This window comes from Octopus bimaculoides, chromosome 28, assembly GCF_046866305.1.
Source record: "Octopus bimaculoides isolate indiv1 chromosome 28, ASM4686630v1, whole genome shotgun sequence".
In the NCBI taxonomy this organism is placed as follows: domain Eukaryota; kingdom Metazoa; phylum Mollusca; class Cephalopoda; order Octopoda; family Octopodidae; genus Octopus; species Octopus bimaculoides.
The window spans coordinates 6,285,792-6,308,165 of NC_142955.1; the positions used below are offsets into that span (position 1 = coordinate 6,285,792).

The window sequence follows — 22,374 nt, forward strand, 5'->3', positions numbered from 1 at the left end:
TCTTTTTCATTAAGTGCCCATTTCTACAAATTTCAGTAAGCATCGAAAATACTTTAATAAACAAAATAAACTGAAACGATAAATGCAAACAAAAATAATTCAACAAACAAAATAGGCACTTTCGAAAACGCTAAAACAAACCGAAAATACTTTTGAAGTCTTCTTTGAACAGTCGATTCAAACATAAACAAGCAAGAAAAAAACATGAAAAAACAACAACGCGAGGACGTGGAATAAGTACAGTGTTATTGGACGCTCAGGAAAGGAAAGAAAAGAAAGAGGATTTAATGTTTCGAGCGGAGCTCTTTGTCAGAAATATAGGAAAAGTCCGAAGACATATTGGAATCATATTGTATATAGATATATATATATATATATATATATATATATATATATATAAATAAATATATATATATATATATATGTATGTATGTATTTATACATCTATGTGTGTGCATGTATATATATATATATATATATATATATATATATATAGATATAGATATAGATATATATATAAGGAGAATTCACGAAAAAACAACAGACGAAGACAGGCGGTGTAGACAACAAATGGATGTATTAGTATAATGCTTGGGAATAGAGAAAGTCTTTAACGTTTTGAGCCTACGCTTTTCAACAGAAAGGAACACAGAAAGAAACAAGGAGAGAAAAAAATGTGTGTAGTGATCTGTGATCTATCACTCAGAGAGTGTAGTGCGTGCTTTTACGTGTCACCCGCACGAAGGCCAGTCAGGCGGTACTGGCAACGGCCACGCTCAAAATTGTATATTTTATGTGCTACCCGCACAAGAGCCAGTCCAGGGGCACTGGCAACGATCTCGCTTGAAAATCCTACGAAGGCCAGTCAGGCGGTACTGGCAACAGCCACGCTCAAAATGGTGTATTTTATGTGCCACCCGCACAAGAGCCAGTCCAGGGGCACTGGAAATGATCTTGCTGGAAAATCCTTACACATGTCACGGGTACAAGTGCCAGAAAGGCGACGCTGGGCACAGGTGCTATCCCGATTTCGCTTGCCCAAATAAGTCTTCGCAAGCTGAGTTTCGTGTCCAATGAAAGAGATGACGTTGGCACGGGTGCCAGTCGTCGAATTTAATTCGATTTCACTTGCCTCAACAAGTCTTCGCAAGCAGAGTTTAGTGTCCAATGTAGGAAAGGTACGCATAAGTGGGCTGGCTACACCCCTGGCAGAAGCCTTGGATTTAGGTCTCACTTGGCTTGCCGGGTCTTCTCACGCACAGCACATTTCCAAAGGTCTAGGTCAGTAGTCATCGCCTCGGTGAGGCCCAATGTTCGAAGGTCTTGTGTCACCACCTCAGCCCAGGTCTTCCTGGGCCTACCTCTTCCACGGGTTCCCTCAACTGTTTCAACTGTTAGGGTGTGGCACTTTTTCACGCAGCTATCCTCATCCATTCTCACCACATGTCCATACCAGCGCAATCGTCTCTCTTGCATACTACAACTGATGCTTCTTATGTTCAGCTTTTCTCTCAAGATACTTACACTCTGACGGGTATGCACACTGACATTACACATCCAACAAAGCATACTGGCTTCATTCCTTGCGAGCTTACGCATGTGCTCAGCAGTTACAGTCCATGTTTCACTGCCATGTAGCATGGCTGTTCGTACACATGCGTCATACAGTCTGCCTTTTACTCTGAGTGAGAGTCCCTTTGTCGCCAGCAGGGGTAAGAGCTCTCTAAACTTTGCCCAGGCTATTCTTATTTTAGCAGCTACACTTTCAGTGCACCCACCCCCACTACTAACTTGGTCACCCAGATAGCGGAAGCTATCGACTACCTCTAGTTTTTTCTCCCTGGAATGAGATAGAAGTTGTTTCCTGTTTGTTTACAGTGTTTATTGCACCTGAACATCTGCCACATACAAAAACTAACTTCCTAGTTAACTTGCCTTTGATATTGCTGCACCTCTTATGTGTCCATAGCTTGCACTGGGTACATCTTATAGAGTTACTACCTACTCCTTTTCTGCATACTGAGCAGGGCCATCTACCTTCCTGCTTATTAGGACTTTGGTTTTAGCTAGGTTGACTCTATGACCCTCTCCGTAACTTTCATAACCTGATCTAACAGCTTGATGCCTCTGTAGTTATTAGTATCTAAAGCGTCACCTTTACCTTTGTAGCAGTTGACTATGGTGCTGCTACACCAGTCATTGGGTATGACTCCTTCGTGTATCACCTGGTTCGTAATACGGGTGACTAGGCTGTAGCCAACACTGCCAGATATTTTGAGCATCTCTGCAGTGATTCCTGATGGGCCGGGTGCTTTCCCGGTCTTCATACTCTTAATTGCTTTATCTACCCTGGTACTGTCAACTCGGATAGCTGGTCCCTCTTTTGGGTCGACATACGGCAGACTCTCTTTCTACCATTCACTCTCTTTATTAAGCAATCTATCGTAATGGCATCTCCAGACCTCTTTCTTTGCAGCCTCATTTAGTGCAAGTGTACCATCATCCATGCGAACACATTTCTCTCCTACGACATCACTATTCTCTCTCCTACACTGTCTTGCAACACGAAATACCTCGAGTCTTTGGTCCTCACGGCGCAGAACATTGGCAAATCTTTTCTTATCTGCCTCCCTTCTGGCTAAATAAACCTGTCGCCTAGCTTCCCTTCTGGCAGATTGGTACAATTCCCTGCTACCACCGTTCTTCCAGTCCTTCCAAGCCTGTTTCTTTTGTCTAATAGCCCCGTCTACATCCTTGTTACCACCACGTTACTCTGGGTCGAGAGGGGACTTTACACCAGCCAAACCCAAGCGAAAAACCGACCATTATGGAGAAGGCTTATCAAGTAACAACTGACTGCAGTATGAATGTGTGCATGCACGTGTGTATGCGTGTGTGTGTGTGTGTGTGTGTGTGTGTGTGTGTGTGTGTGTGCATATGCATTTATTAAAGTTGAAAAAATCTTCATAAACTGTTACATGCAGACATGAAACAAAGAAACGAACCTGGAAGAATTGGGGCAACAGGAAACTGTATCAGATAGCCAGAAGGGAAGCTAGGAGACAGGTATATCTAGCTAGCTACCTGAATCAACAGTACCTTGATAGATAAAGCAATTAAGGATATGAAGAGAGGGAAAGCCCCCGGCCCTTCAGGAATCACCACTGAGATGCTCAAAATATCTGGTTGTATGGGTGATGATCTAGTCACTTGTATTGTAAACCAGGTGGTTCATGAAGGAGTCATACCCAATGACTGGTGTAGCAGCACCATAGTCAATTTATTATGTTGCACTCACACACACAGACAAACATGTTGACAGATCAACAAAACATTCTCTTAAACCTTTTACCGGTTGTGTCTCTTTTCCTTTTTGGCACTTATACTCATTTATCCTCTTTTCGTGTTTTTTATTTTGTATCGACCATGCGATGTGCTAAAGGAGCCATTCCTCATCACCTCTCCTGGTTGCACAGTCGTTACATATTGGTGTCACTGTCAATTTTGAATGCTAAAACAAAACCTACCTGAGCTCTTTTATATCTGCTAAACACAATAAATCTTCCTTACTAGCTAACCACAAACACAATCTTAAGAAAAACAGTGCATCATATATTGGTCTATCATCAATACTGGTGTTCCTTACCAAGGCAAAACTTCTCTGTGCTGAAAAGAATTCAAACATCTCTTATTACACAATCCACTGCAATTATTAAACAGACAAATTGAAGCATTTACCACTTGTATCTGCAGATTCTTTAAAATGTTCCGATTTTATCAGAAATCTAACTGCTGTGTTTTGAATGTCATTCATAGAATAGATGTTCATCATATACCAATTTAATTCACCTTAGTACCTCTTTACTCATCGTATCTTCCTATGGCTACCATTCTATATACCTATATGACATCTTTATTTGCTTCCCTATTCTAAATTCACCACTTTCTCAAACTCTGTACGATTCCATATTCCATAATTTTTATTACAATCAGAACTATCTGACCAAATATTATTCTCTAGCAACCTCATAACATGTTAGCATCCATTTTAGATATTCTCTGCCAATGTACAAACTTTAAGATTGCTTTGATTTTGCTCATTTTCTACTCACATGCATGCTCCCCAGTGAATTTCAAATTTTAAATGTTAATTCCTAATTATTACAATTCATAATTTCTTTATTTTGGTAACTATCAACAAAGTATCAATAGGTGCAGGCGTAGCTGTGGGATAAGAAGCTTGCTGCCCAACCACATGGCTTGGCATGGTACCTTGGGGAAAGTGTCTTCTGCTATAGACTTGAGTCAACAAAAGCCTTGTGCATGCATTTGGTTGACAGAAGCTGAAAGAAGCCTGTAAGCCTGTCGTATATATGCGTGTGTGTGTGTGTGTGTGTGTGTGTGTGTGTGTGTGTGTGTGTGTTCCCTACCACTGTTAGACAACTGGTGTTGGTATGTTTATATCCCTGTAACTTTATTTGTATGTTCATATCCCTGTTCTACAAAAGAGATCGTTAGAATAAGTACCAGGCTTAAAATAAGTACTGGGGTCGAATCATTTGACTAAAAGTTCTTCAAGGTGGTTCCTCAGCATGGCCGCTGTCTAATGACTGAAACAAGTAAAAGATAAAAGTGCATACATCTAAAATGCACTTACTACCCTCAGCGCCTCATTGTGGTCAACTGATTTATAACCTTATTCATGCATTACTCTTCAAACCCTTTTCATCCTCTGCATATTGCACTGACCACCACACCAAACTGCTGTAGATACTTAATCTTGTGCACTATCCTACCCCCGTTATCTTCCAATGACATGTTACTTGCTGTCACCTCTATACCACAATATCTTCATGCAATACTACCTAGCATCACTCTTCATGATCTATATTGACACCAGATATTCCTTTCTATATATCTTCTGCTAACTAAACATTTGTATATCTATTCCTTGTCATGATTGCTAGCTTCTGTCTATCCGCATGTCATTATGGCCCTGTTTTCTCCACCTATTTCCCTTTTTAACTTTTCCCTATATCTCACTAAAGCTTTCTATTAAGGCTCCACCTCATTCTCCCTCTGATAATGGAATAGAATATTATATGGCTATATGCTCTGTGGTTAGTTATTGTGCATTTTGCTGGAAAATATACCATCTGCGCATCTATTCTTGAAACAGCTGTAAGAGATCATCTCACTTCCTCTTTAGGATCTATAGTGATGTAACAACATAATCCTCATATGTAAATGTCATAGTCTAACCTGGTAATAGTTGTTGCCTATTTATACTTTTAATCTATTATACTTGTACCTGCTCAGTTGATAAACTGTCTATAGCCAATCATCATTAGGCAGCTATGATGTGTCCCTGCTTTTAGTTGCAGTTCAAGTTTTAGGCAACATCTCAACCTGACTTAATATTAGCTTAAATTCTGTGTGTGTGTGTGTGACTGTATGCATGTTTCTCTCCCTCTTTTTAATTTTAGAGTAAATTTTGATCAGCCACTGAATTGGTAACAAGGTTGTAAAGGAAAGTATCTCGTTTTAACCATCATTCTTTAAATCTTAAGATCTTGCTGATATTTGAACAATGAACGTCCAAGATATCGTAACCATATGAATTAAGGATTTGCATTTTCTCTCCAAGATCCAAAATTCAGCAATACTTTGCTCCAAATAATTCTGGCCACCACATTATACCTTGTGGGAAGATATCTGGAAGACATTTTCTTACAATTGGCAATAATGTGGTCAATGTCTTCAGTCTTGGTCATGCAAAGCCTTTATTTGTTGTCTGTCAATGTTTTCTGCCTTTTATGATGTAGGTACTTGGTGGGGATCTCTTATTCTTAAATTGCATAGACATAGCCTTCAAAGTCGGTACTTTCATGCCAAGCTTTTGACATGATTAATCCCTTCTATGGCTTGTGTTTTACATGCCAAGTCTTCATGTACCATGTGTAACTTGGACAGTTGATGCATACATCAAATCTGTGCATCTATTCAACTGCACAGGCATTCTATACCTTCTAAAGATGATGTTATGTTGTTAGTTCTTTAATTCCTCTAGTTCTGTGAGGCATTACGACTAAGGCCATACTGGAGCACAATCTGTATTCAATGTTCATTTTGTTCTGACTGAGATCGTTACTGTTGTTCATGTGTTTACTGCCATTACTTTTACTTATTGTTGCTAGTATTGTAGAAAGTACTTAGGCTGATTTAATTGTACAATCTTCTCCTGGACTCTGTACCTCATATTATGATACACATTCCCAATTTATTTTTAATCACTATAGTAACTTGGGACTTATGAAAAGAGATCTTTGTATTACTCAGGGCAGATGAATCAAGGGCCAACTAAAAGTCTGAAAACAAGCATGGGTGTTTAGGACAAACTTGTGAAGATTCTTTGAAAAGGGAAAGGGTTAAGAGAAACATTATTATTGCTGGTAGGATCAACTGAGTCATTAGGATTAACTGAAGGTACATAGCTTAGTGGTTGGGGATATTCAGCTCACAATTGTAAGGTCCACATTGCTCCAAACCACTCAGCTGGCAAAAATGAGTAGTACCTGTAATTCAAAGGGCTAGCCTTGTTACATTCTGTGTCATGCTGAATCTTCCTGAGAACCAATTTAAGGGTACATGTGTTTGTGAAATGCTCAACCACTTGCACATTAATTTCACAAGCAGGCTGTTCTGTTGCTTGGATCAACTGGAACCCTTGTCATTGTAACTGACAGAGTGCCAGCTTTAACTGAGTCATTGAAATGTTGGATAAAATCCTTAATGGCTTTGTTCCAACAATCTGGGTTCTGAATTCAAATCCTGCTGATTTTGGTGGGTATCCTTTCAGGCCAGATAAAATAAAATACCAGTCAAGTACTGGAGTCAATGTAATCAGCCAATCCTTTTTCTAGATTTCTGGTCCTTGGGCTTATATTATAGATAATTGATACCATCAATACTGTTGGTTTTATTGTTGTTGTTGACAATGCTCTTGGTGTTGTTACTGTAGCTACTTATATAAATTACAAATATGTTACGTCTAGTTTAATACTGCAATTATGATGAAAGGATTGCTATTTTCTGAAAAATTGTTTTCAGTTGAAAAAACAATTTCAAAAGAACAGATGACAATGAAATGTTATTTCAATGGATGTATTATCATCAAAATAAGTGCATGCATGTATTGTTCATTTGATAATGTGGGTTACTAGGTTCAGTAACACTTGATATACACATAAGTGTGTGTGTGTATATAATGACAATGATGTTTTAATGTCATAATGATTGAAAAACAGAACAATATTAATTATGAAGATGGCCATTTATTTACATTGGTTATAATATTAGTTGTTACAATATAAAATAGGTAGCTAGAGATAACAAAATTGTGTGACAAAATTTTTATTTCTTTTTTGTCATTGGTCAGTAAGCATTATTTTCTTTTCCTTGTATCTAGAAATCAAAGGAAATGAGTATTATTCCCTTCAAACTTTGCATTTGTTGCCTGGATATCAACGTTTTGAATTGACCTATTTCCCATTGTCTCAGATTTACTTGTCAATTGCTTGACCATAACCACTTGTGCATGTCCCTTAGTGGGTGATGATATGTGCATCTCTGATGATGATGAGCAGAAGTAGTGGAGGAGTATGACAGTCATGTGTTGAGAAATTTTTGGGGGTTTGAATAAATAAAGTTTAAAGGAAATGTTTTTATTCACTCAAAGGGTAAGCAAATAAGAAATAACAGTTGCTACCCAAGGACAAACATTGAGTTACACAGTGTAATAAAAGACCTACCTTTGCATGCCTGTTCTTTGGCCAGAGGCCAAGTGACCGAAGGAGATGGACTTAATATTTTGCTGTATATTTATGTTTGCTAATTGAAATAGAACCACTGAGAACAACAGATCTTCCCTGTGTTATTAGAGTTAACTGTAGAATACCCTGAGAAAGAACAGGAGATCAACTTTCCACATTCATTTCTGAGTGCAGAGATGAGAAAACAATTAGTTTAAGATTTGAATGACAATGTTAAGAAATGGATTCACTTTTGAAACCACTCAGCTATTCTAGCAAATAGCAATCCTTTCATCATAATTGCAGTATTAAACTAGACGTAACATATTTGTAATTTATATAAGTAGCTACAGTAACAACACCAAGAGCATTGTCAACAACAACAATAAAACCAACAAGGACCGGAAATCTAGAAAAAGGATTGGCTGATTACATTGATTCCAGTACTTGACTGGTATTTTATTTTATCTGGCCTGAAAGGATACCCACCAAAATCAGCAGGATTTGAATGTTATTTCAATGGATGTATTGTTATGTATGTATGTATGTATGTATGTATGTATGTATGTATGCATGCATGCATGCATGTATGTATGTATGTATGTCAATCAGTCAGTTTTATACCCTAGATCAAAGGCTCCTTCATTGTATTTTCTACACCAACAGCAAGGCATTTTTGTATGTATGTATGTATACGCGCAGACTTGTATGTTTTGTTTTATGAATATTTGTATGTTAGTTAAATGATTTGGACCCCACCAAGAAAAAATTGGAAGTGTATTGTAATTAGTGGTGTATAACAGCATCTGATGGTCTGGTCGATACTGTGGTTTCTCGCCATAAAGGGTACCTTTATGGCATATTTTCAGACCCTAAAACCTGTTGGTTTATGGCCTCTTTAAAATATGGAGGGGGAAACAATACTGTTTATATTGTTTCCCACTCAATATTTTAAGAGGTTTTAGGGTCTGAAGATACGCCACAAAAGTACCCTTTATGGCGAGAAACCTAGAGAAATCCATAAACAAGTAATTTATATGTATATATATATATATATGAATGTGTATGTGTGTTTGCAAATGGACTCTTCCCAATTGAACTATCTTTGAAAAAACTCTTTCTTAAAAAGGGAATATTTATTAAGATTGAATTCTATAACAAATCTTTAATATTGTGATGTTTGCTTTATATTATGAAGATAATATTTATATTAATTTTTAAAATGTCCCAAATATAAATTAATCTCAAGAAAAAGTAATAAGACACACACATACATATGAATTTTTAGACGAATGTATCAACACTAGAATTTTTTTTAATTTTTACTTGTTGCAATTATTAGACTGTGGTTATGCTGGGGCAGCACCTTGAAGAATTTTTAGTTGAATGTAACGACCCCAGGATTTTTTTTTATGATTTTCAACCAGCGCATGAAGTTAAGCCTAGAAGGTATCTCCGCATGCTAGAAGTAACAGCCAAATCTCTGGAATTTTTTTAATGACCCCCTCGGTTTTTTTATTTTCAAAAAATCTTTTTACTAGTTTCAGTCATTGAACTGTGGCCATGCTGGAGCACCAGCTTGAAGAATTTTTGGTCGCAGAAAAATCAGCATTTTAAAATATATATTTAAAGTCTTTTGTTTTCTTTTCTTGTATGTTAATAATAGTTGCGATGAAATTAATAACTCCAAGAATTGATTAAATACCTGCTAAATGGAGTGAAAAAATAGTTAAGTCAATAGAAGGACTTATGTGAGCTAAATTTCTTGAAAGGGGAGTATAAACGGTTCATCCAGTTTCTGCGCCTCTTTCTACAGCAGCTGATGATAATAATAGGGTTAGATTAATGAGAATAAGTTGACCTTTTGAACTTTCTCCAGCTGCTGAAGGTCTGGTCCAGGGATTCTCAACCATTTTCTACCTATGGATCCCTTTGATTACTACTTTGTTCTGGTAGACTCCCATAGCCATTTGATATTTAAAAACTAGTTTTACAGAATCTTCTTTCAAAATTCCTAGTGTGCACATTAACTTGTGTAGGTTGAACTATGTAAAATGCTAGAGAAAGAAACCTAGCTGTTTCTTGCAACAAATACCAATACATGCACCAAAAGCAAAGTTTGTTGAGGGGACCTTAAACTATTATCGTGGATCCTCAATTACTATTTTGTTCTGTGGCCCCAACAAAATCTTGTATGGACCCTGGTTGAGAACCACTGGTCTAGTCATTCAAACATATTTATTGCTTTTATGCTTCCACACATTTCTTGAAGTAAATGCTTTCCTTTTTGTTAGAATTCAGACAATATGTACTTTGAGTAGTAAATAGTCTTGTGTTGTTATTCTATTATTGATGTTATGGTTGATTTATTTACATTTTCAAACTTTAAAATTATTCTACAAACGAGGAAAATAATTGAAACACACGAGGAACATAGATATTTTGACACTGCTTTTCGATTGAATATATTATGCTGGTTATCTCACTTCCCATTAAAAAATTGCCATTAAAAAACTGGGTTATCTTCCCTCTGAAAAAGTGAGTTCATGTGGTGACAAGAGATTGGATTAAATGAGTCAGATCCTTTTGATTCAATACTTCAACATGTTGTTCACGTTTGGCCTCCTCAATTGGCATGATATGATTTGTTATAAAAATGTTATCAGATTCAATAAGATGTTTAATTTTTTCAGTCTCCATGTTTATTAATTTTTTCAGTTTTGTGTGATTTTTTTAATAAAAATAGCATCAGATTCAAAACAATGTTTCATCTCACTTTTCATGTTTACTAATTTTTCCATTTTTTTTTCTTAGTTGGGGGAGATAACCATAAAACAGTGGGGAGATAATCCAATTTTTTAATGGGCATGAAATAACCAACAAGTACCATTTTGTTTACTTAAAAATTGGAATTTTGGAAAATAATTTTTTGTTTACAACTGCGATTTCCATTTTTGTTTACGTGAAATTATAAAAAGAAACATTTGTAAAATTTGGCTGTTATTTCTAGCATGTGGAGAGACCTTCTAGGCTTAACTTCAGGTGCTGGTTGAAAATCATTCAAAAAAATTCCTCAAGGTGGTGCCCCAGTCTAATGGCTGCAACAAGTAAGAAGAAAAAAAAATTGAAATATATCACAGAAGTGGTTTGGAAGGCATTTAAAAAAAAATTGGGGGTTCCATGCAGCCTCTAAAATTTCTTTAAGGTGGTGCTCCAGCATGGGCGGCTGCAACAAGTAAAAAATAAAAAACTCTGGGGTCGATTTGTTCGACTAAAAATTCTTCAAGGCGGTGCCCTAGCATGGTCGCAGTCTAATGACTGAAACAAGTAAAAGGTAAAAAAATCGAAAAATATAACCATGGGGCTTTTGTTGGACCCCCTATATATATATATATATAGCTCTGCCTTTTCATCTCCTTCCTCTCTAACTTCCACCCCGCTCTTGACTTTACTTCCACCATCTCTGACACCTCTGTCAACTTCCTCGACATCTCTCTTTCCATCAACCCCCCCTCCAACTCTCTCACTACCTCCGCCTTCTTCAAACCCACTGACTCCCACCTCTACCTCAACTTCTCCTCATCCCATCCATTCCACACCAAACGAGCCATCCCCTACTCCCAGTTCCTCCGCCTCCGACGTTTGTGCAGCCTGGACCAGGATTTCGAGACCCAGTCCCAGTATCTTGCTCGTCTGTTCATGCATCGAGGATACCCCTCCCACCTTGTCCAATCCGCCCTCGCCCGCGCTCGTCGAATCGACCGCACCTCTCTCCTCCCCCACACCAATCCCCTAACCGTACCCCCTTCCCACTCCGTTTCCACCCTGCCACCCTACCCCTTCGTCGGAGGATCCTACGGGCCTTCCGTCGCCTCCAGCTCGATCCCACTACCCACCCCATTTTCCCCAACCCACCCCTATCCGCTTTCAAACGCGCCCGCAACCTACGCGATCTACTGGTCCGCAGTACCTTCTCCTCTTCCTCCCCACCCCACCCGGCTCCTTCCCGTGCTCCAGATCCCGCTGTCACACCTGCCCCTTCATCACCAACACTACCTCTGTCACCGGATCGAACCTACAAACACTTCACATTCCACACAGTTTCACCTGCACCTCCTCCAACCTTATTTACTGCATCAAATGCACCCTATGCAACCAACTCTACGTGGGGCAGACGGGCCGCCGGCTGGCCGACCGTTTCACCGAACACCTAAGGGACGTTCGGCTAGGTTCGGACTCCCCTGTCGGCCGTCACTTCCAACTGCCCAACCACTCTCCCTCTAACATCTCCGTTTTTGGCCTCGCCCTGCACCATGGGTCCACTCCCTCGCGACTCCACTTGGAGCAACACTACATTTTCAACCTTAATTCTTCTTTCCCCTTCGGACTCAACGCAGCCTTCTCTTCCTTATGACTCTCCCCTTTACGTCCCTGCAACACTTTACATAATTTTTTTTTTTTTTTTTTTTAAACCCCCCCTCGTCCCCCTTACATTATATCCATTATTCTCTTGTTATTACACTTACTTTTTTCCACTTTTTATCTCACCACTACCTACACGCACAAATACCCACACACCTTACATATATACCGCCCACATACATATACCGCCCACATACATGACAAACATACATACGCGCCCTCACACACACATAGCCGAACGCACATATATACACACACACACCCATATATACGCGCACGCCTACATACACAGCCGCATACACATGCACACACATACACACAGGAGTGCACACACAAAATAACACACATACCTGGCACACATACGCACGCACACACATAAACACACACATACACACCCCTCACATACGTAAAACCACACACACACACACACACACACATACACGACACACATACACATATACACACATGCACACATACACATATACACACATGCACACACAACTCTCACATACACAATACTCACTCATATACATAACACATACGCACGCACGAAAACATACACAATATACACATACACGCACGCACAAAAAATATACACACACGCGCACACGGAAACACATACAGACACACATAAACACACACACCCGTACCTAACACTCACAATCCCACACACACACGCACATCCACACATATACACACACACGCACACACCCACATACACACACACTTCTCACCAACACTACACACTCACAAAGACACGCATACAATCATACACACATGGGCATAAACAACACGCATATACAATAGCAAACGCACGCACACACACGTACACAGCAACGCACATACACACAACATACACATACACACAAACACACACGCACGCACAGAAAACATACACATACACACACGCGCACATACAAAATACACACACACACGTACACGTACCTAACACCGACAACCCCACACAAACACGAACACACACACACCCAAATAACCACCTGTTGACCTTCTACCTACACTGTCTACAGCGTCCACTAACCAGTCCTGCTACTAATTTCTTCCACTACGTCATACACACACACACACACACATACACACAAACACACTAACAGATAAACCACCAAACCATGCACACACATACATACGCACACACACGTTCTGTTACCACACACACTCGCAGACTTTCGCAAACGCACAGATTCATCTCCCTTTTTCACTCTCCTATCTTGGAAAGAACTTTTCCCCCACCACCTCCTCTTCCGGTCTTTTCATCATGTAACCTCGTGGGCATCGGTACCATTTTCCTCTTTCTCCGTTCTTCCATTCTCCGAACTTTCCATCTTTCCGACGAAGGGCTACGCCCGAAACGTCATACACTCTCTCTTTCCTTTCCTGAGCGTCCAATAATACTATCCATATCACGTCCTCACTTTGTTGTTTTTTTGTTTTTTTGTTATTGTTTTTTTGAACTATATATATATATATATATATATATATATATAGCGTGTGCAGAAAAAGCTCACTTGAAAATGGTGATGGTTTTTATAAGTGTCATGATCAATGAAAATTGAAGATATTATATACAATTGAGGTTGTCAAGAAAGTTCTTGCGGAATTTTTAATTTTGGTTTTAAATGATGCATTTTCAAATTAATTGTCGTTAAATTACTTTGACTTTATATACCATTTTAAAGCCCATTTTTTGCTCTATCTAATTGTGTTACTCTTTTTCTTTTTGAATTATTAGGCCATTTTTTCCGGAACATTGAATACAACATGGACAAAAAGCAAATTCGCACAATTTTGTTATTCCAGTTCAAGCTAGGCCGAAAAGCTGCTGAAACAGCTTACAATATCAACAATGTGTTTGGCTCAGGAACCACTAATGAACGTACAGCACAATGGTGGTTCAAGAAATTTTGTAGCGGTGACGAGAGTCTTGAAGATGATAAGCATAGTGGCCGGCCATCGGATGTTGACAACGATCAACTAAGAGCCTTAGTGGAAGCCAATCCACACACATCTGTTCGCGAGCTTGCTTCTGAATTAGATGTAATGCATACGACAATTTCCAACCACTCGAAAGAGACTGGAAAGACAAAAATACTTGAGAAATGGGTGCCGCATGAATTGAACGACAACCAAAAAAACGCTGTTTTGAAGTGTCATCTTCCCTTCTTTTACACAAGAATGACCCATTTCTCAACCGTATTGTGACTTGCGATGAAAAGTGGATTCTTTACAACAACCGGTGACGCTCAGCTCACTGGTTGGATGCCAACGAAGCTCCACAGCACTTCCCGAAGCCAAAAGAAGGTCATGGTGACTGTTTGGTGGTCTGCAGCTGGTCTCATCCGTCACAGCATTTTGGATCCAGGTAAAACCGTTACAGCAGAGAAGTAGTCAGCAAATGGATGAAATACATAAGAAACTCCGACAACAACAGCCAGCATTGGTCAATAGAAAAGAAGTTGAATGAATTGGACTACGAAACTCTGCCTCATCCGCCATACTCACCAGACTTCTCGCCTACCAACTACCACTTCTTCAAGCATCTCGACAACTTCCTGCATGAAAAATGCTTAAAAAACCAAGACAATGACAAACACGCCTTCAACGACTTCATTGCCACCAGAACGCAGAATTTTTTTGCTACTTGTTTCACATTGGCAGAAGCTTGTTGATTCTGATGGTGTTTATTTCAGTTAATAATGTTTTGCTTGAGCTGAGATATGTGCATCTGAATTTAAAGGTTAAAAACAGCAAGAACTTTCTTGACAACCTAATATATACTATGAAAAAAGGGAAGCAGCTGAAATTCAGGCGTAGAAAATAAAGTTATCTGCATTTCCATTGTGAGTTTGATAAACAATGTATTATTTATTTATCTATATTCACTTAGTGAAACCAATACATATAAAAATGTTATAGAATTCTCATTCAAATTATTGATGAGTTGATCTTTAATTTTTAGCAAATGGATGTAAATATCAAGTGAACAAAATTCAATACAGATTGAAAACTTAAGATCTATATATATTCATATAAATATATTCACATAATTAACATATAAAAATATGTATTATACATACGTATGATATATTAGTGGGATTTTCTTTTTTAATTGGAAAAAAGTAGGACGGACAAAATATAGTTTGTTCCCCCATTCCTGGAAAAGTGGAGGGGACTGAAACAAGGCCTTTGGTTGTATATCTTTATGTACATATGCATGTGTGACCATGTATGTACAGGTATGCAAGCACTGACATAAGAAACATCCAGATATTTGTAGGTATGTGCGTAAATAGGTAATCAGTAATAAAGTCACAATTTTGGCTAGGGAAAAAAGTTACAATTAATTCATGGGATCTGGACAAAACCCCCTAGAACAAAACTCTCCCAGACAAAACCCCTGTAACTTTATTCTGTGACTTTTTTACCTGGATTCGCGTAAATATGTACCTGCATAAATATCTCTATCTGTATTATATTAAAACTCAAAATCTGTTTCCCTGCCGTTTGATTAAGAGGATAAAGATTAAGAGGATAAAGATTAAGAGGATAAAGATTAAGAGGATAAAGATTAAGAGGATAAAGATTACAAGTAAAATAGTAATTTCCTCCTTTAAGAAAAAACAAATCAATTTGAAAATGATGACGTCCTTTTTTTTTTTTCTTTTTTCTCCCCTTAATCATTTATGCAACTTTCAGAGTGCTTTGGACTTGAAAGAGAGAAATTCTCCCTATACTTGAATGGGTACATGATTTTTTTTTCAAGGGGAAAATTACTATTTCCTTATTTGGATTAAGTCTTTTTCATTCACAAAATGAGCCCCCCACTTAATTTTGCTCAGGTTGCTTTCAATTTTAGTATATCGATGCAACTCTGAATTTGATTATGATCAACCAATTACTTTATCTCATAAATTAAAGAATCTGATGTTACTTGGAACTAAAGTTGGGAATTTGAGTAATTTTAGCCAATCAACAGACAGCGTGGCACTAGCATCTTGTTACCATGACAACCGCATGCTGTGTTGTGGTTCACTGTTGTCTATGTTGACTTTTCACACTTGATTCTTCACACCACGAGATTCTTCCAGCCACATGTTTTGTTTTAATTTTTTTGCTTGTTAGTATATTACATATTTTTCTGTGCTTCTGTGTGTTTGTATTTCTAAATATTTTTCATTTTATATAATTCTGGGACTCATTGACCCAGATAGCTGGATTTATGATTTCACTAGGTTAATTCTGTTCCTAAACATTTAAATTAGGAGTATTTCTTAAACTGTTAGCTTCACATTTCAGCAGCTAACTGAAATTTAGCCCACGTAACAGGAACTGAGCGGGATATCGTGGAACGGAGAAACTGCGGGTGATACAGATAATTTGACATCATTTTTGAATTCTGCATGAGATGCAGGTGTTCTTTTCCTTGGGACAAATTCTTTGTTGACCAGTGTTATTCTTATCGTAGCATGAAAACCTTACTCACCTTTGGAATTTTGGAGACACACTTGCACTTATATATTAATGATGTACACAAATACATGACAGGTATACATAATACTGAAATACACATAAAGTAAACACATGCAGACAAATATATTAATATAATAAATTTTAAAAAATAATTAAAAAATACAATCAATGAAGCGACAAAAGAAACAATAAGATGATACATATTGATTTTATTAGGTATTTCTGTTTATTTAGAAACCTACAATCACCAGGTCAGATGCTAAACTATACATTTCACAGGGTACAACCTTAAAGTTGACACCGCTCTGCTGAATGCAGGAAATTTCTGTCTCACTATTGGCTAAAACTATTCAGTTTCTTTGATTTTTAAACCCCTGTAACTTTTTTCTCCAATTTTTTTCTCCCCACATCAAACCTTCAAAGCAATGAAACTGGAAGGCTACATTGTTATAGCCAATTTTCAGATATTTTACTTCCTTTTAAAAAATGCATATATTGCGAATGAAAATAACTAACATTAATCTTTGTAATCTTAATCAAAAGGCAGAAAGACAGACAGAGAGACTGTCTCCTTATAGACCCATGATTCCCAATGTAGGGCATGGTAATATTTTGGTGGGGCATGCGTAGGGTTATGTTGAATTTACACCTCTTGTACACAATGAACGTGCAACTTTCTGTTTACTATACCAATAGACAAAGGGGTCAATTCGAGAATGAAGTATTAACAGTGAGTTGTTTTCTAGTGAGTCTCTGCAAGTGTATGTGTGCACATACAGTATGTAGGTATGCATAAAAAAGTGTGCTGACATTTATATCCCTTATTCAGAAATTTTTGTTTTGAATATTTCTTTAAATAATTTTTAATTATTCAATTATTTTTCAGATTTATTCTAATTACTTGGAATATAAACCCTTTATGTCCCAATTTGATATTTGAAAAAATAGCTGACAAGCTCTATTAACACGACCAACACATTGGAAAGATTTATTAATAAATTTTATTTCTTTCAGTCACAAACTTTGTGCATAAAATGAGTAGTGCAAAAAGAAAAGTTCATCAATATATAAAATTTGGATTTATACCTGCTATCCACGATGAACGGTCACCTTTCAGTGACTTATGTCACCAACGAATCAATGAAACCAAATTGTCTTGAGTTACATTTGAAGACGAAACAGTGTGTATGTAAATTCAGATTCAAATTACTTCAAGTCTTTAAAGGAAAAATTTGCAAAAAGATCAACAATAACGTCTCTGTTTACTGCACACCTGTTGTAATCTTGAGGCTAGTTATGAAATTTCATTACTCATTGCTAAATGTGGAAAAAAATCATACTCATACTATTGGAGAGGATTTAATTAAACCATCAATATCAGCATTTCTTAAAATAGTCCTGGAAAAAAATGACAAAGTTGTTCAAGCCATGCTACTCAGTAACAATATTGTTATTAGAAGAATAGATGAAATCAGAATGTGAAAAACCAGAATTTCTAAATTTGACAACTTAAACAATTGGCACGTCTAATCTTAACCTCAGAACACACTTATTTTCCATATAAATGTGACAAAACACTTTTAATTTGTAACATTATAACGAGTTTTTATGTTCTTTCAGAAATACTGTGGCTTTTCTTACAGGAAGGCATAAAACGCCACATCATCGCAATCAGACAACATTTGAAATTCACCCATGTTGAATGTGAACCTAAGAAATCAGTTTTATTTTGCAATGTTTCAAAATTTTCAATAATTTTGTAATGATGAGCAAGATTTTTACTTTTTATGCCTTTAGAAAAATTATTTCTTTTCTGAAATGTTTGGTAAATAGAATCACCACAGATAGTTGATACAAACAAAAATGAAGTTCAAAGATGGTGAAAGTGGGAAAACAATTTTATTTTGCAATATTACCACAATCTAAAAAGATGAAGCTGAACAAACATCACAGATATTTAATATAAACTTGAGTATAGTGTTTACAGGCATAAAACAGTTTGAAGGCATAAGAACGTAGAACATCTCAAGAGTGAGAGGTATAACACTTTATTTTACAATATGTAAATGAGTTTATGTTTTTCCGTTCCTGTTTTTTTTTAGAAATGCTGTTGTCTTTTCCTGAAATATTTGGTAAACTTTGCAATAGGAAAATTTTGAGAAAAGGAATGAAATACTAATCGTATTTTTCTTGAAGAAAGGTGCAAAATGAGTATTTTTCTAAAGGAAATAACGTCGCTAATGTTTAAAACTCTACGGTTATTTATGAAAAATTAAGGAAAAAGCTAAAATTTATTCTTGCAGTCATGTAGTCGTAGTTTTCTAGAAGAAATAGGTACAAAATGCGTATATTTATGGAAGTAATCAATGTTGCTGATGCGCAGTTGTCAACGGTTATGTATTATTTAATAGAAAGCCAGAATTTTTGCAGACGTATTTATTTTAAAGGAATTGATGTCGCTAACATCTACGGTTATTTATCAAAAATCACGGAAAGCCATACTTTCGGGGAGTTTCACAGATATGTTGAAAATATAGGTACAAAACTCGTATTTTTCTGGAAGGAATTGATGTCGCTAATGTGGAGAAGGCTATGGTAAAAAAATAAGACTGAATTGATGTCACTAACGTTCAGAAGTTTATGGTTATTTATTAAAAACGAGGCTAAACTATATTTTTGCAGAATTACTAGGTTATAATCGTAGTTTTCTTGAAGAAATAGCTGCAAAATGCGTATTTTTCTTGAATGCATTGAAAGACGCATATTGGAGCTATCTTTAAAGAAAAATACGATTAGATGTGTGCAAAAATATCTAATGTTCAGAAGTTTACAGCTGTTTATCAAAAAGGAGGCAAAACTACATTTTTGCACACATTTAAATGTATTTTCCTAGAAAATCGCTGTAAAATGAGTATTTTTCTTGAACAAATATTGATGTTGCTAATGTGCACATACATGTCCACAATTATTTAATAGAAACGAAGCTGAACTTGTAGGCATGTGTAGGAATTGATGTCGCTAATGTACACAAGTCGAGTGTCATTTATCAAAAATAAAGCAAACTACAATTGTAGTTTTTTTGAAAAAATAGGTGCAAGTTTTGTTGAAAAGGTTACTGTAAAATGCGTACTTCAAATGAAGGAATTGATGTCACTAATGTACTCGAGAGTATGGTTATTTATTGAAAATGAGGCCATTATATTGTTTTTGCAGAATTACTAGGTATCTATCTAATCGTAGTTTTCTTGAAGATATAGGTGAAAAATGTGTATTTTTCTAGTAGGGATTGATCTCGCTAATATGCACATGTCGACGGTTGTGTATCACAAATGAGGTAAAACCATATTTTTGCACATATAGTAATCATACGATCGTATATTTCTTTAAAAAGTTAGTGTAAAATGCATATTCTTCTTCAAGGAATTCATGCAGATGTCGACAGTTGTTTATAAACCTAACACTAACTCAAGTTTATGGTTACTTATAATCCTAACCCTAACTCTGCTCCTAACCCTAATTCTAACCCTTGCACTAGCCTAGCCCTAACTGTAACTCTAAACTAAACCTTAACCCTAATCCTGACAGAGAAAAAAGAAAACCAAGAGAAAAATTCACCTTGACCTGAGGCGAAAACAAAAATGACCCTGATGTTGACCATGACCTTGAAACAGACTGACCTGACCCCGCAATTGCTTCAAAAAGTGAAACTGAAGCCGAAAACAAAAAGGAATACGACCTTAACCGAGACCTCTGACCCAAAACGGACCATGACTCCATACTTTTCTGAGAAAGTGAAACCGAAACAAAAAGACACCTGATTTTGACCTTGAAATCGAAACCGAAACTGACCCCCGACTTTGGCCCCGACCCTGACCTCAACCCTAAAACATCCGACCCGACTCCGAACCTTGCTCTGCGACCTGACCTCAAAGGTTGAATTTTTGTTATCTTGATCCAGAAACTTGACTTGATCTCAATGCACGTTGACCTTTGACTGTAACATTGAATGTGACCTCGACCTTGACCTGCAACCTAGACCTCCAACACTAAATCACCTGCAGATGTCGAATGGAAGATAGAATCAACCCCTAACTCGACCGAAGGTGACCTCAGCTTTGATCTTAATCTGCGACTCGACCTAAGCCATAATCTACGATCCTTGACCGATCCTTGACCTTGACCGAAAAATCAACATGTCCCCGACCTCCATTCCAACGACCACAACACACGAGCCCGGCGACATCAATCACAAAATAACCTTGACCTTGACCAGTAAAATGACCTTAATCCCAACTTTTGGACATTGAATTCGACCTAAAGCATATCGAATGCAGGGGGGGGGGGTAGACTTGTGCACATTAGCGACAATAAATATGGTTAGATGTATACAAAAATGCAGTTTTGCCTTCTTTTGGTGAGTAACTGCACATTAGCGACATGAGTTCCTTCAAGAAAAATACGCATTCTGCAACTATTTCTTCAAGAAAACTACCATTACATGCCTTGTAATTCTGCGAAAATAAACTTTAGCCGCGTTTTTAATAAATAACCGTAGACTTGTGCACATTAGCGCCATGAATTCTTTGAAGAAAATATACATTTTAGACTAATTTCATAAAGAAATATACAATCGGATGCCTACTGCATCTGCAAAAATATGGCTTTGCCTCATTTCTATACATTACCGTCGACATCTGCGCATTTGCAATAATTCTTTCAAGAAAAAGATACATTTTGCACCTATTTCTTCAGGAAAGCTACGATTACATTTCCTAATGAGTCTGCAAAAATATAGTTTAGCCATATTTCTGATAAATAAGCGTGGGCATGTGCACATTAGCGACATCAATTCCTTCCCGAAAAATACGCATTAATTTTTTCATATCTACAAAAATATTATTTTACCTCATTTTTGATAAATAACTGTAGGCATGTGCACATTAGCGACATCAATTCCCTACGTCTGCTAAAAGAAAAAAAAATACGCTTACAAGGACCTAGTTAGTAAATCTGCAAAAAATTTTTGATAACCATAAATTTGTGCACATTAGCAACATTAATTCCTTCTAGAAAAATACGCACGCATTTTACAGCAATTTATTAAAGAGAACTACAAAAGATGCATAGTTAGTCTGCTGTTTACCTCTGTTTTGATAAACTGTAGATTTGTCCACATTAGCAACACCAACTCCTTCCGCAAAAATATGCATTTCACACTAATATTTTCAAGAAACCTACGATCAGATGCTTAATAAGTCTGCAAAAACATAGTTTTACCTCACTTTTGATATATAACCGTCCACGCGTGCACATCAGCGACATAAATTCCTTCCTTCAAGAAAGAACGCAGGTTTTTTTACTCATTTCTTCTTGAAAACTACAATTAGATGCTTAGTAAGTCTGCAAAAATATTGTCTTTACTCCTTTTTGACAAATAACCGTAGACATGTGGACATTAGCGACTGTAATATTTGTTCAAAAATACGTATTTTGCTCCTATTTCTGCAAGAAAACTACAAATAGATACCTGTTAAGTCTGCAAAAATATAGTGTTGCCTTATTTCGATACATAACCGTAGACCAATTCCTCCAAGAAAATATTTCTTGTCATAATGCTATGTAAATACTCATTATAAAGTCATTGAAATATTGCAAA

At 37.0% G+C, this 22,374-nt stretch overlaps 1 protein-coding gene across 1 annotated transcript in view; it reads right to left on the reverse strand.

Annotated features, from left to right (window-relative positions):
- Positions 1-17,701: 17,701 nt before the first annotated feature.
- Positions 17,702-22,374, reverse strand: part of LOC106868371 (uncharacterized) — a 192,797-nt gene continuing 188,124 nt past the window's right edge. Inside the window, exon 10 of the mRNA XM_052977663.2 lies at positions 17,702-18,116. Coding sequence (XP_052833623.1) covers positions 18,096-18,116 — 21 coding nt within the window. The 3' untranslated portion in view covers positions 17,702-18,095. The remainder of the gene's footprint in view (positions 18,117-22,374) is intronic.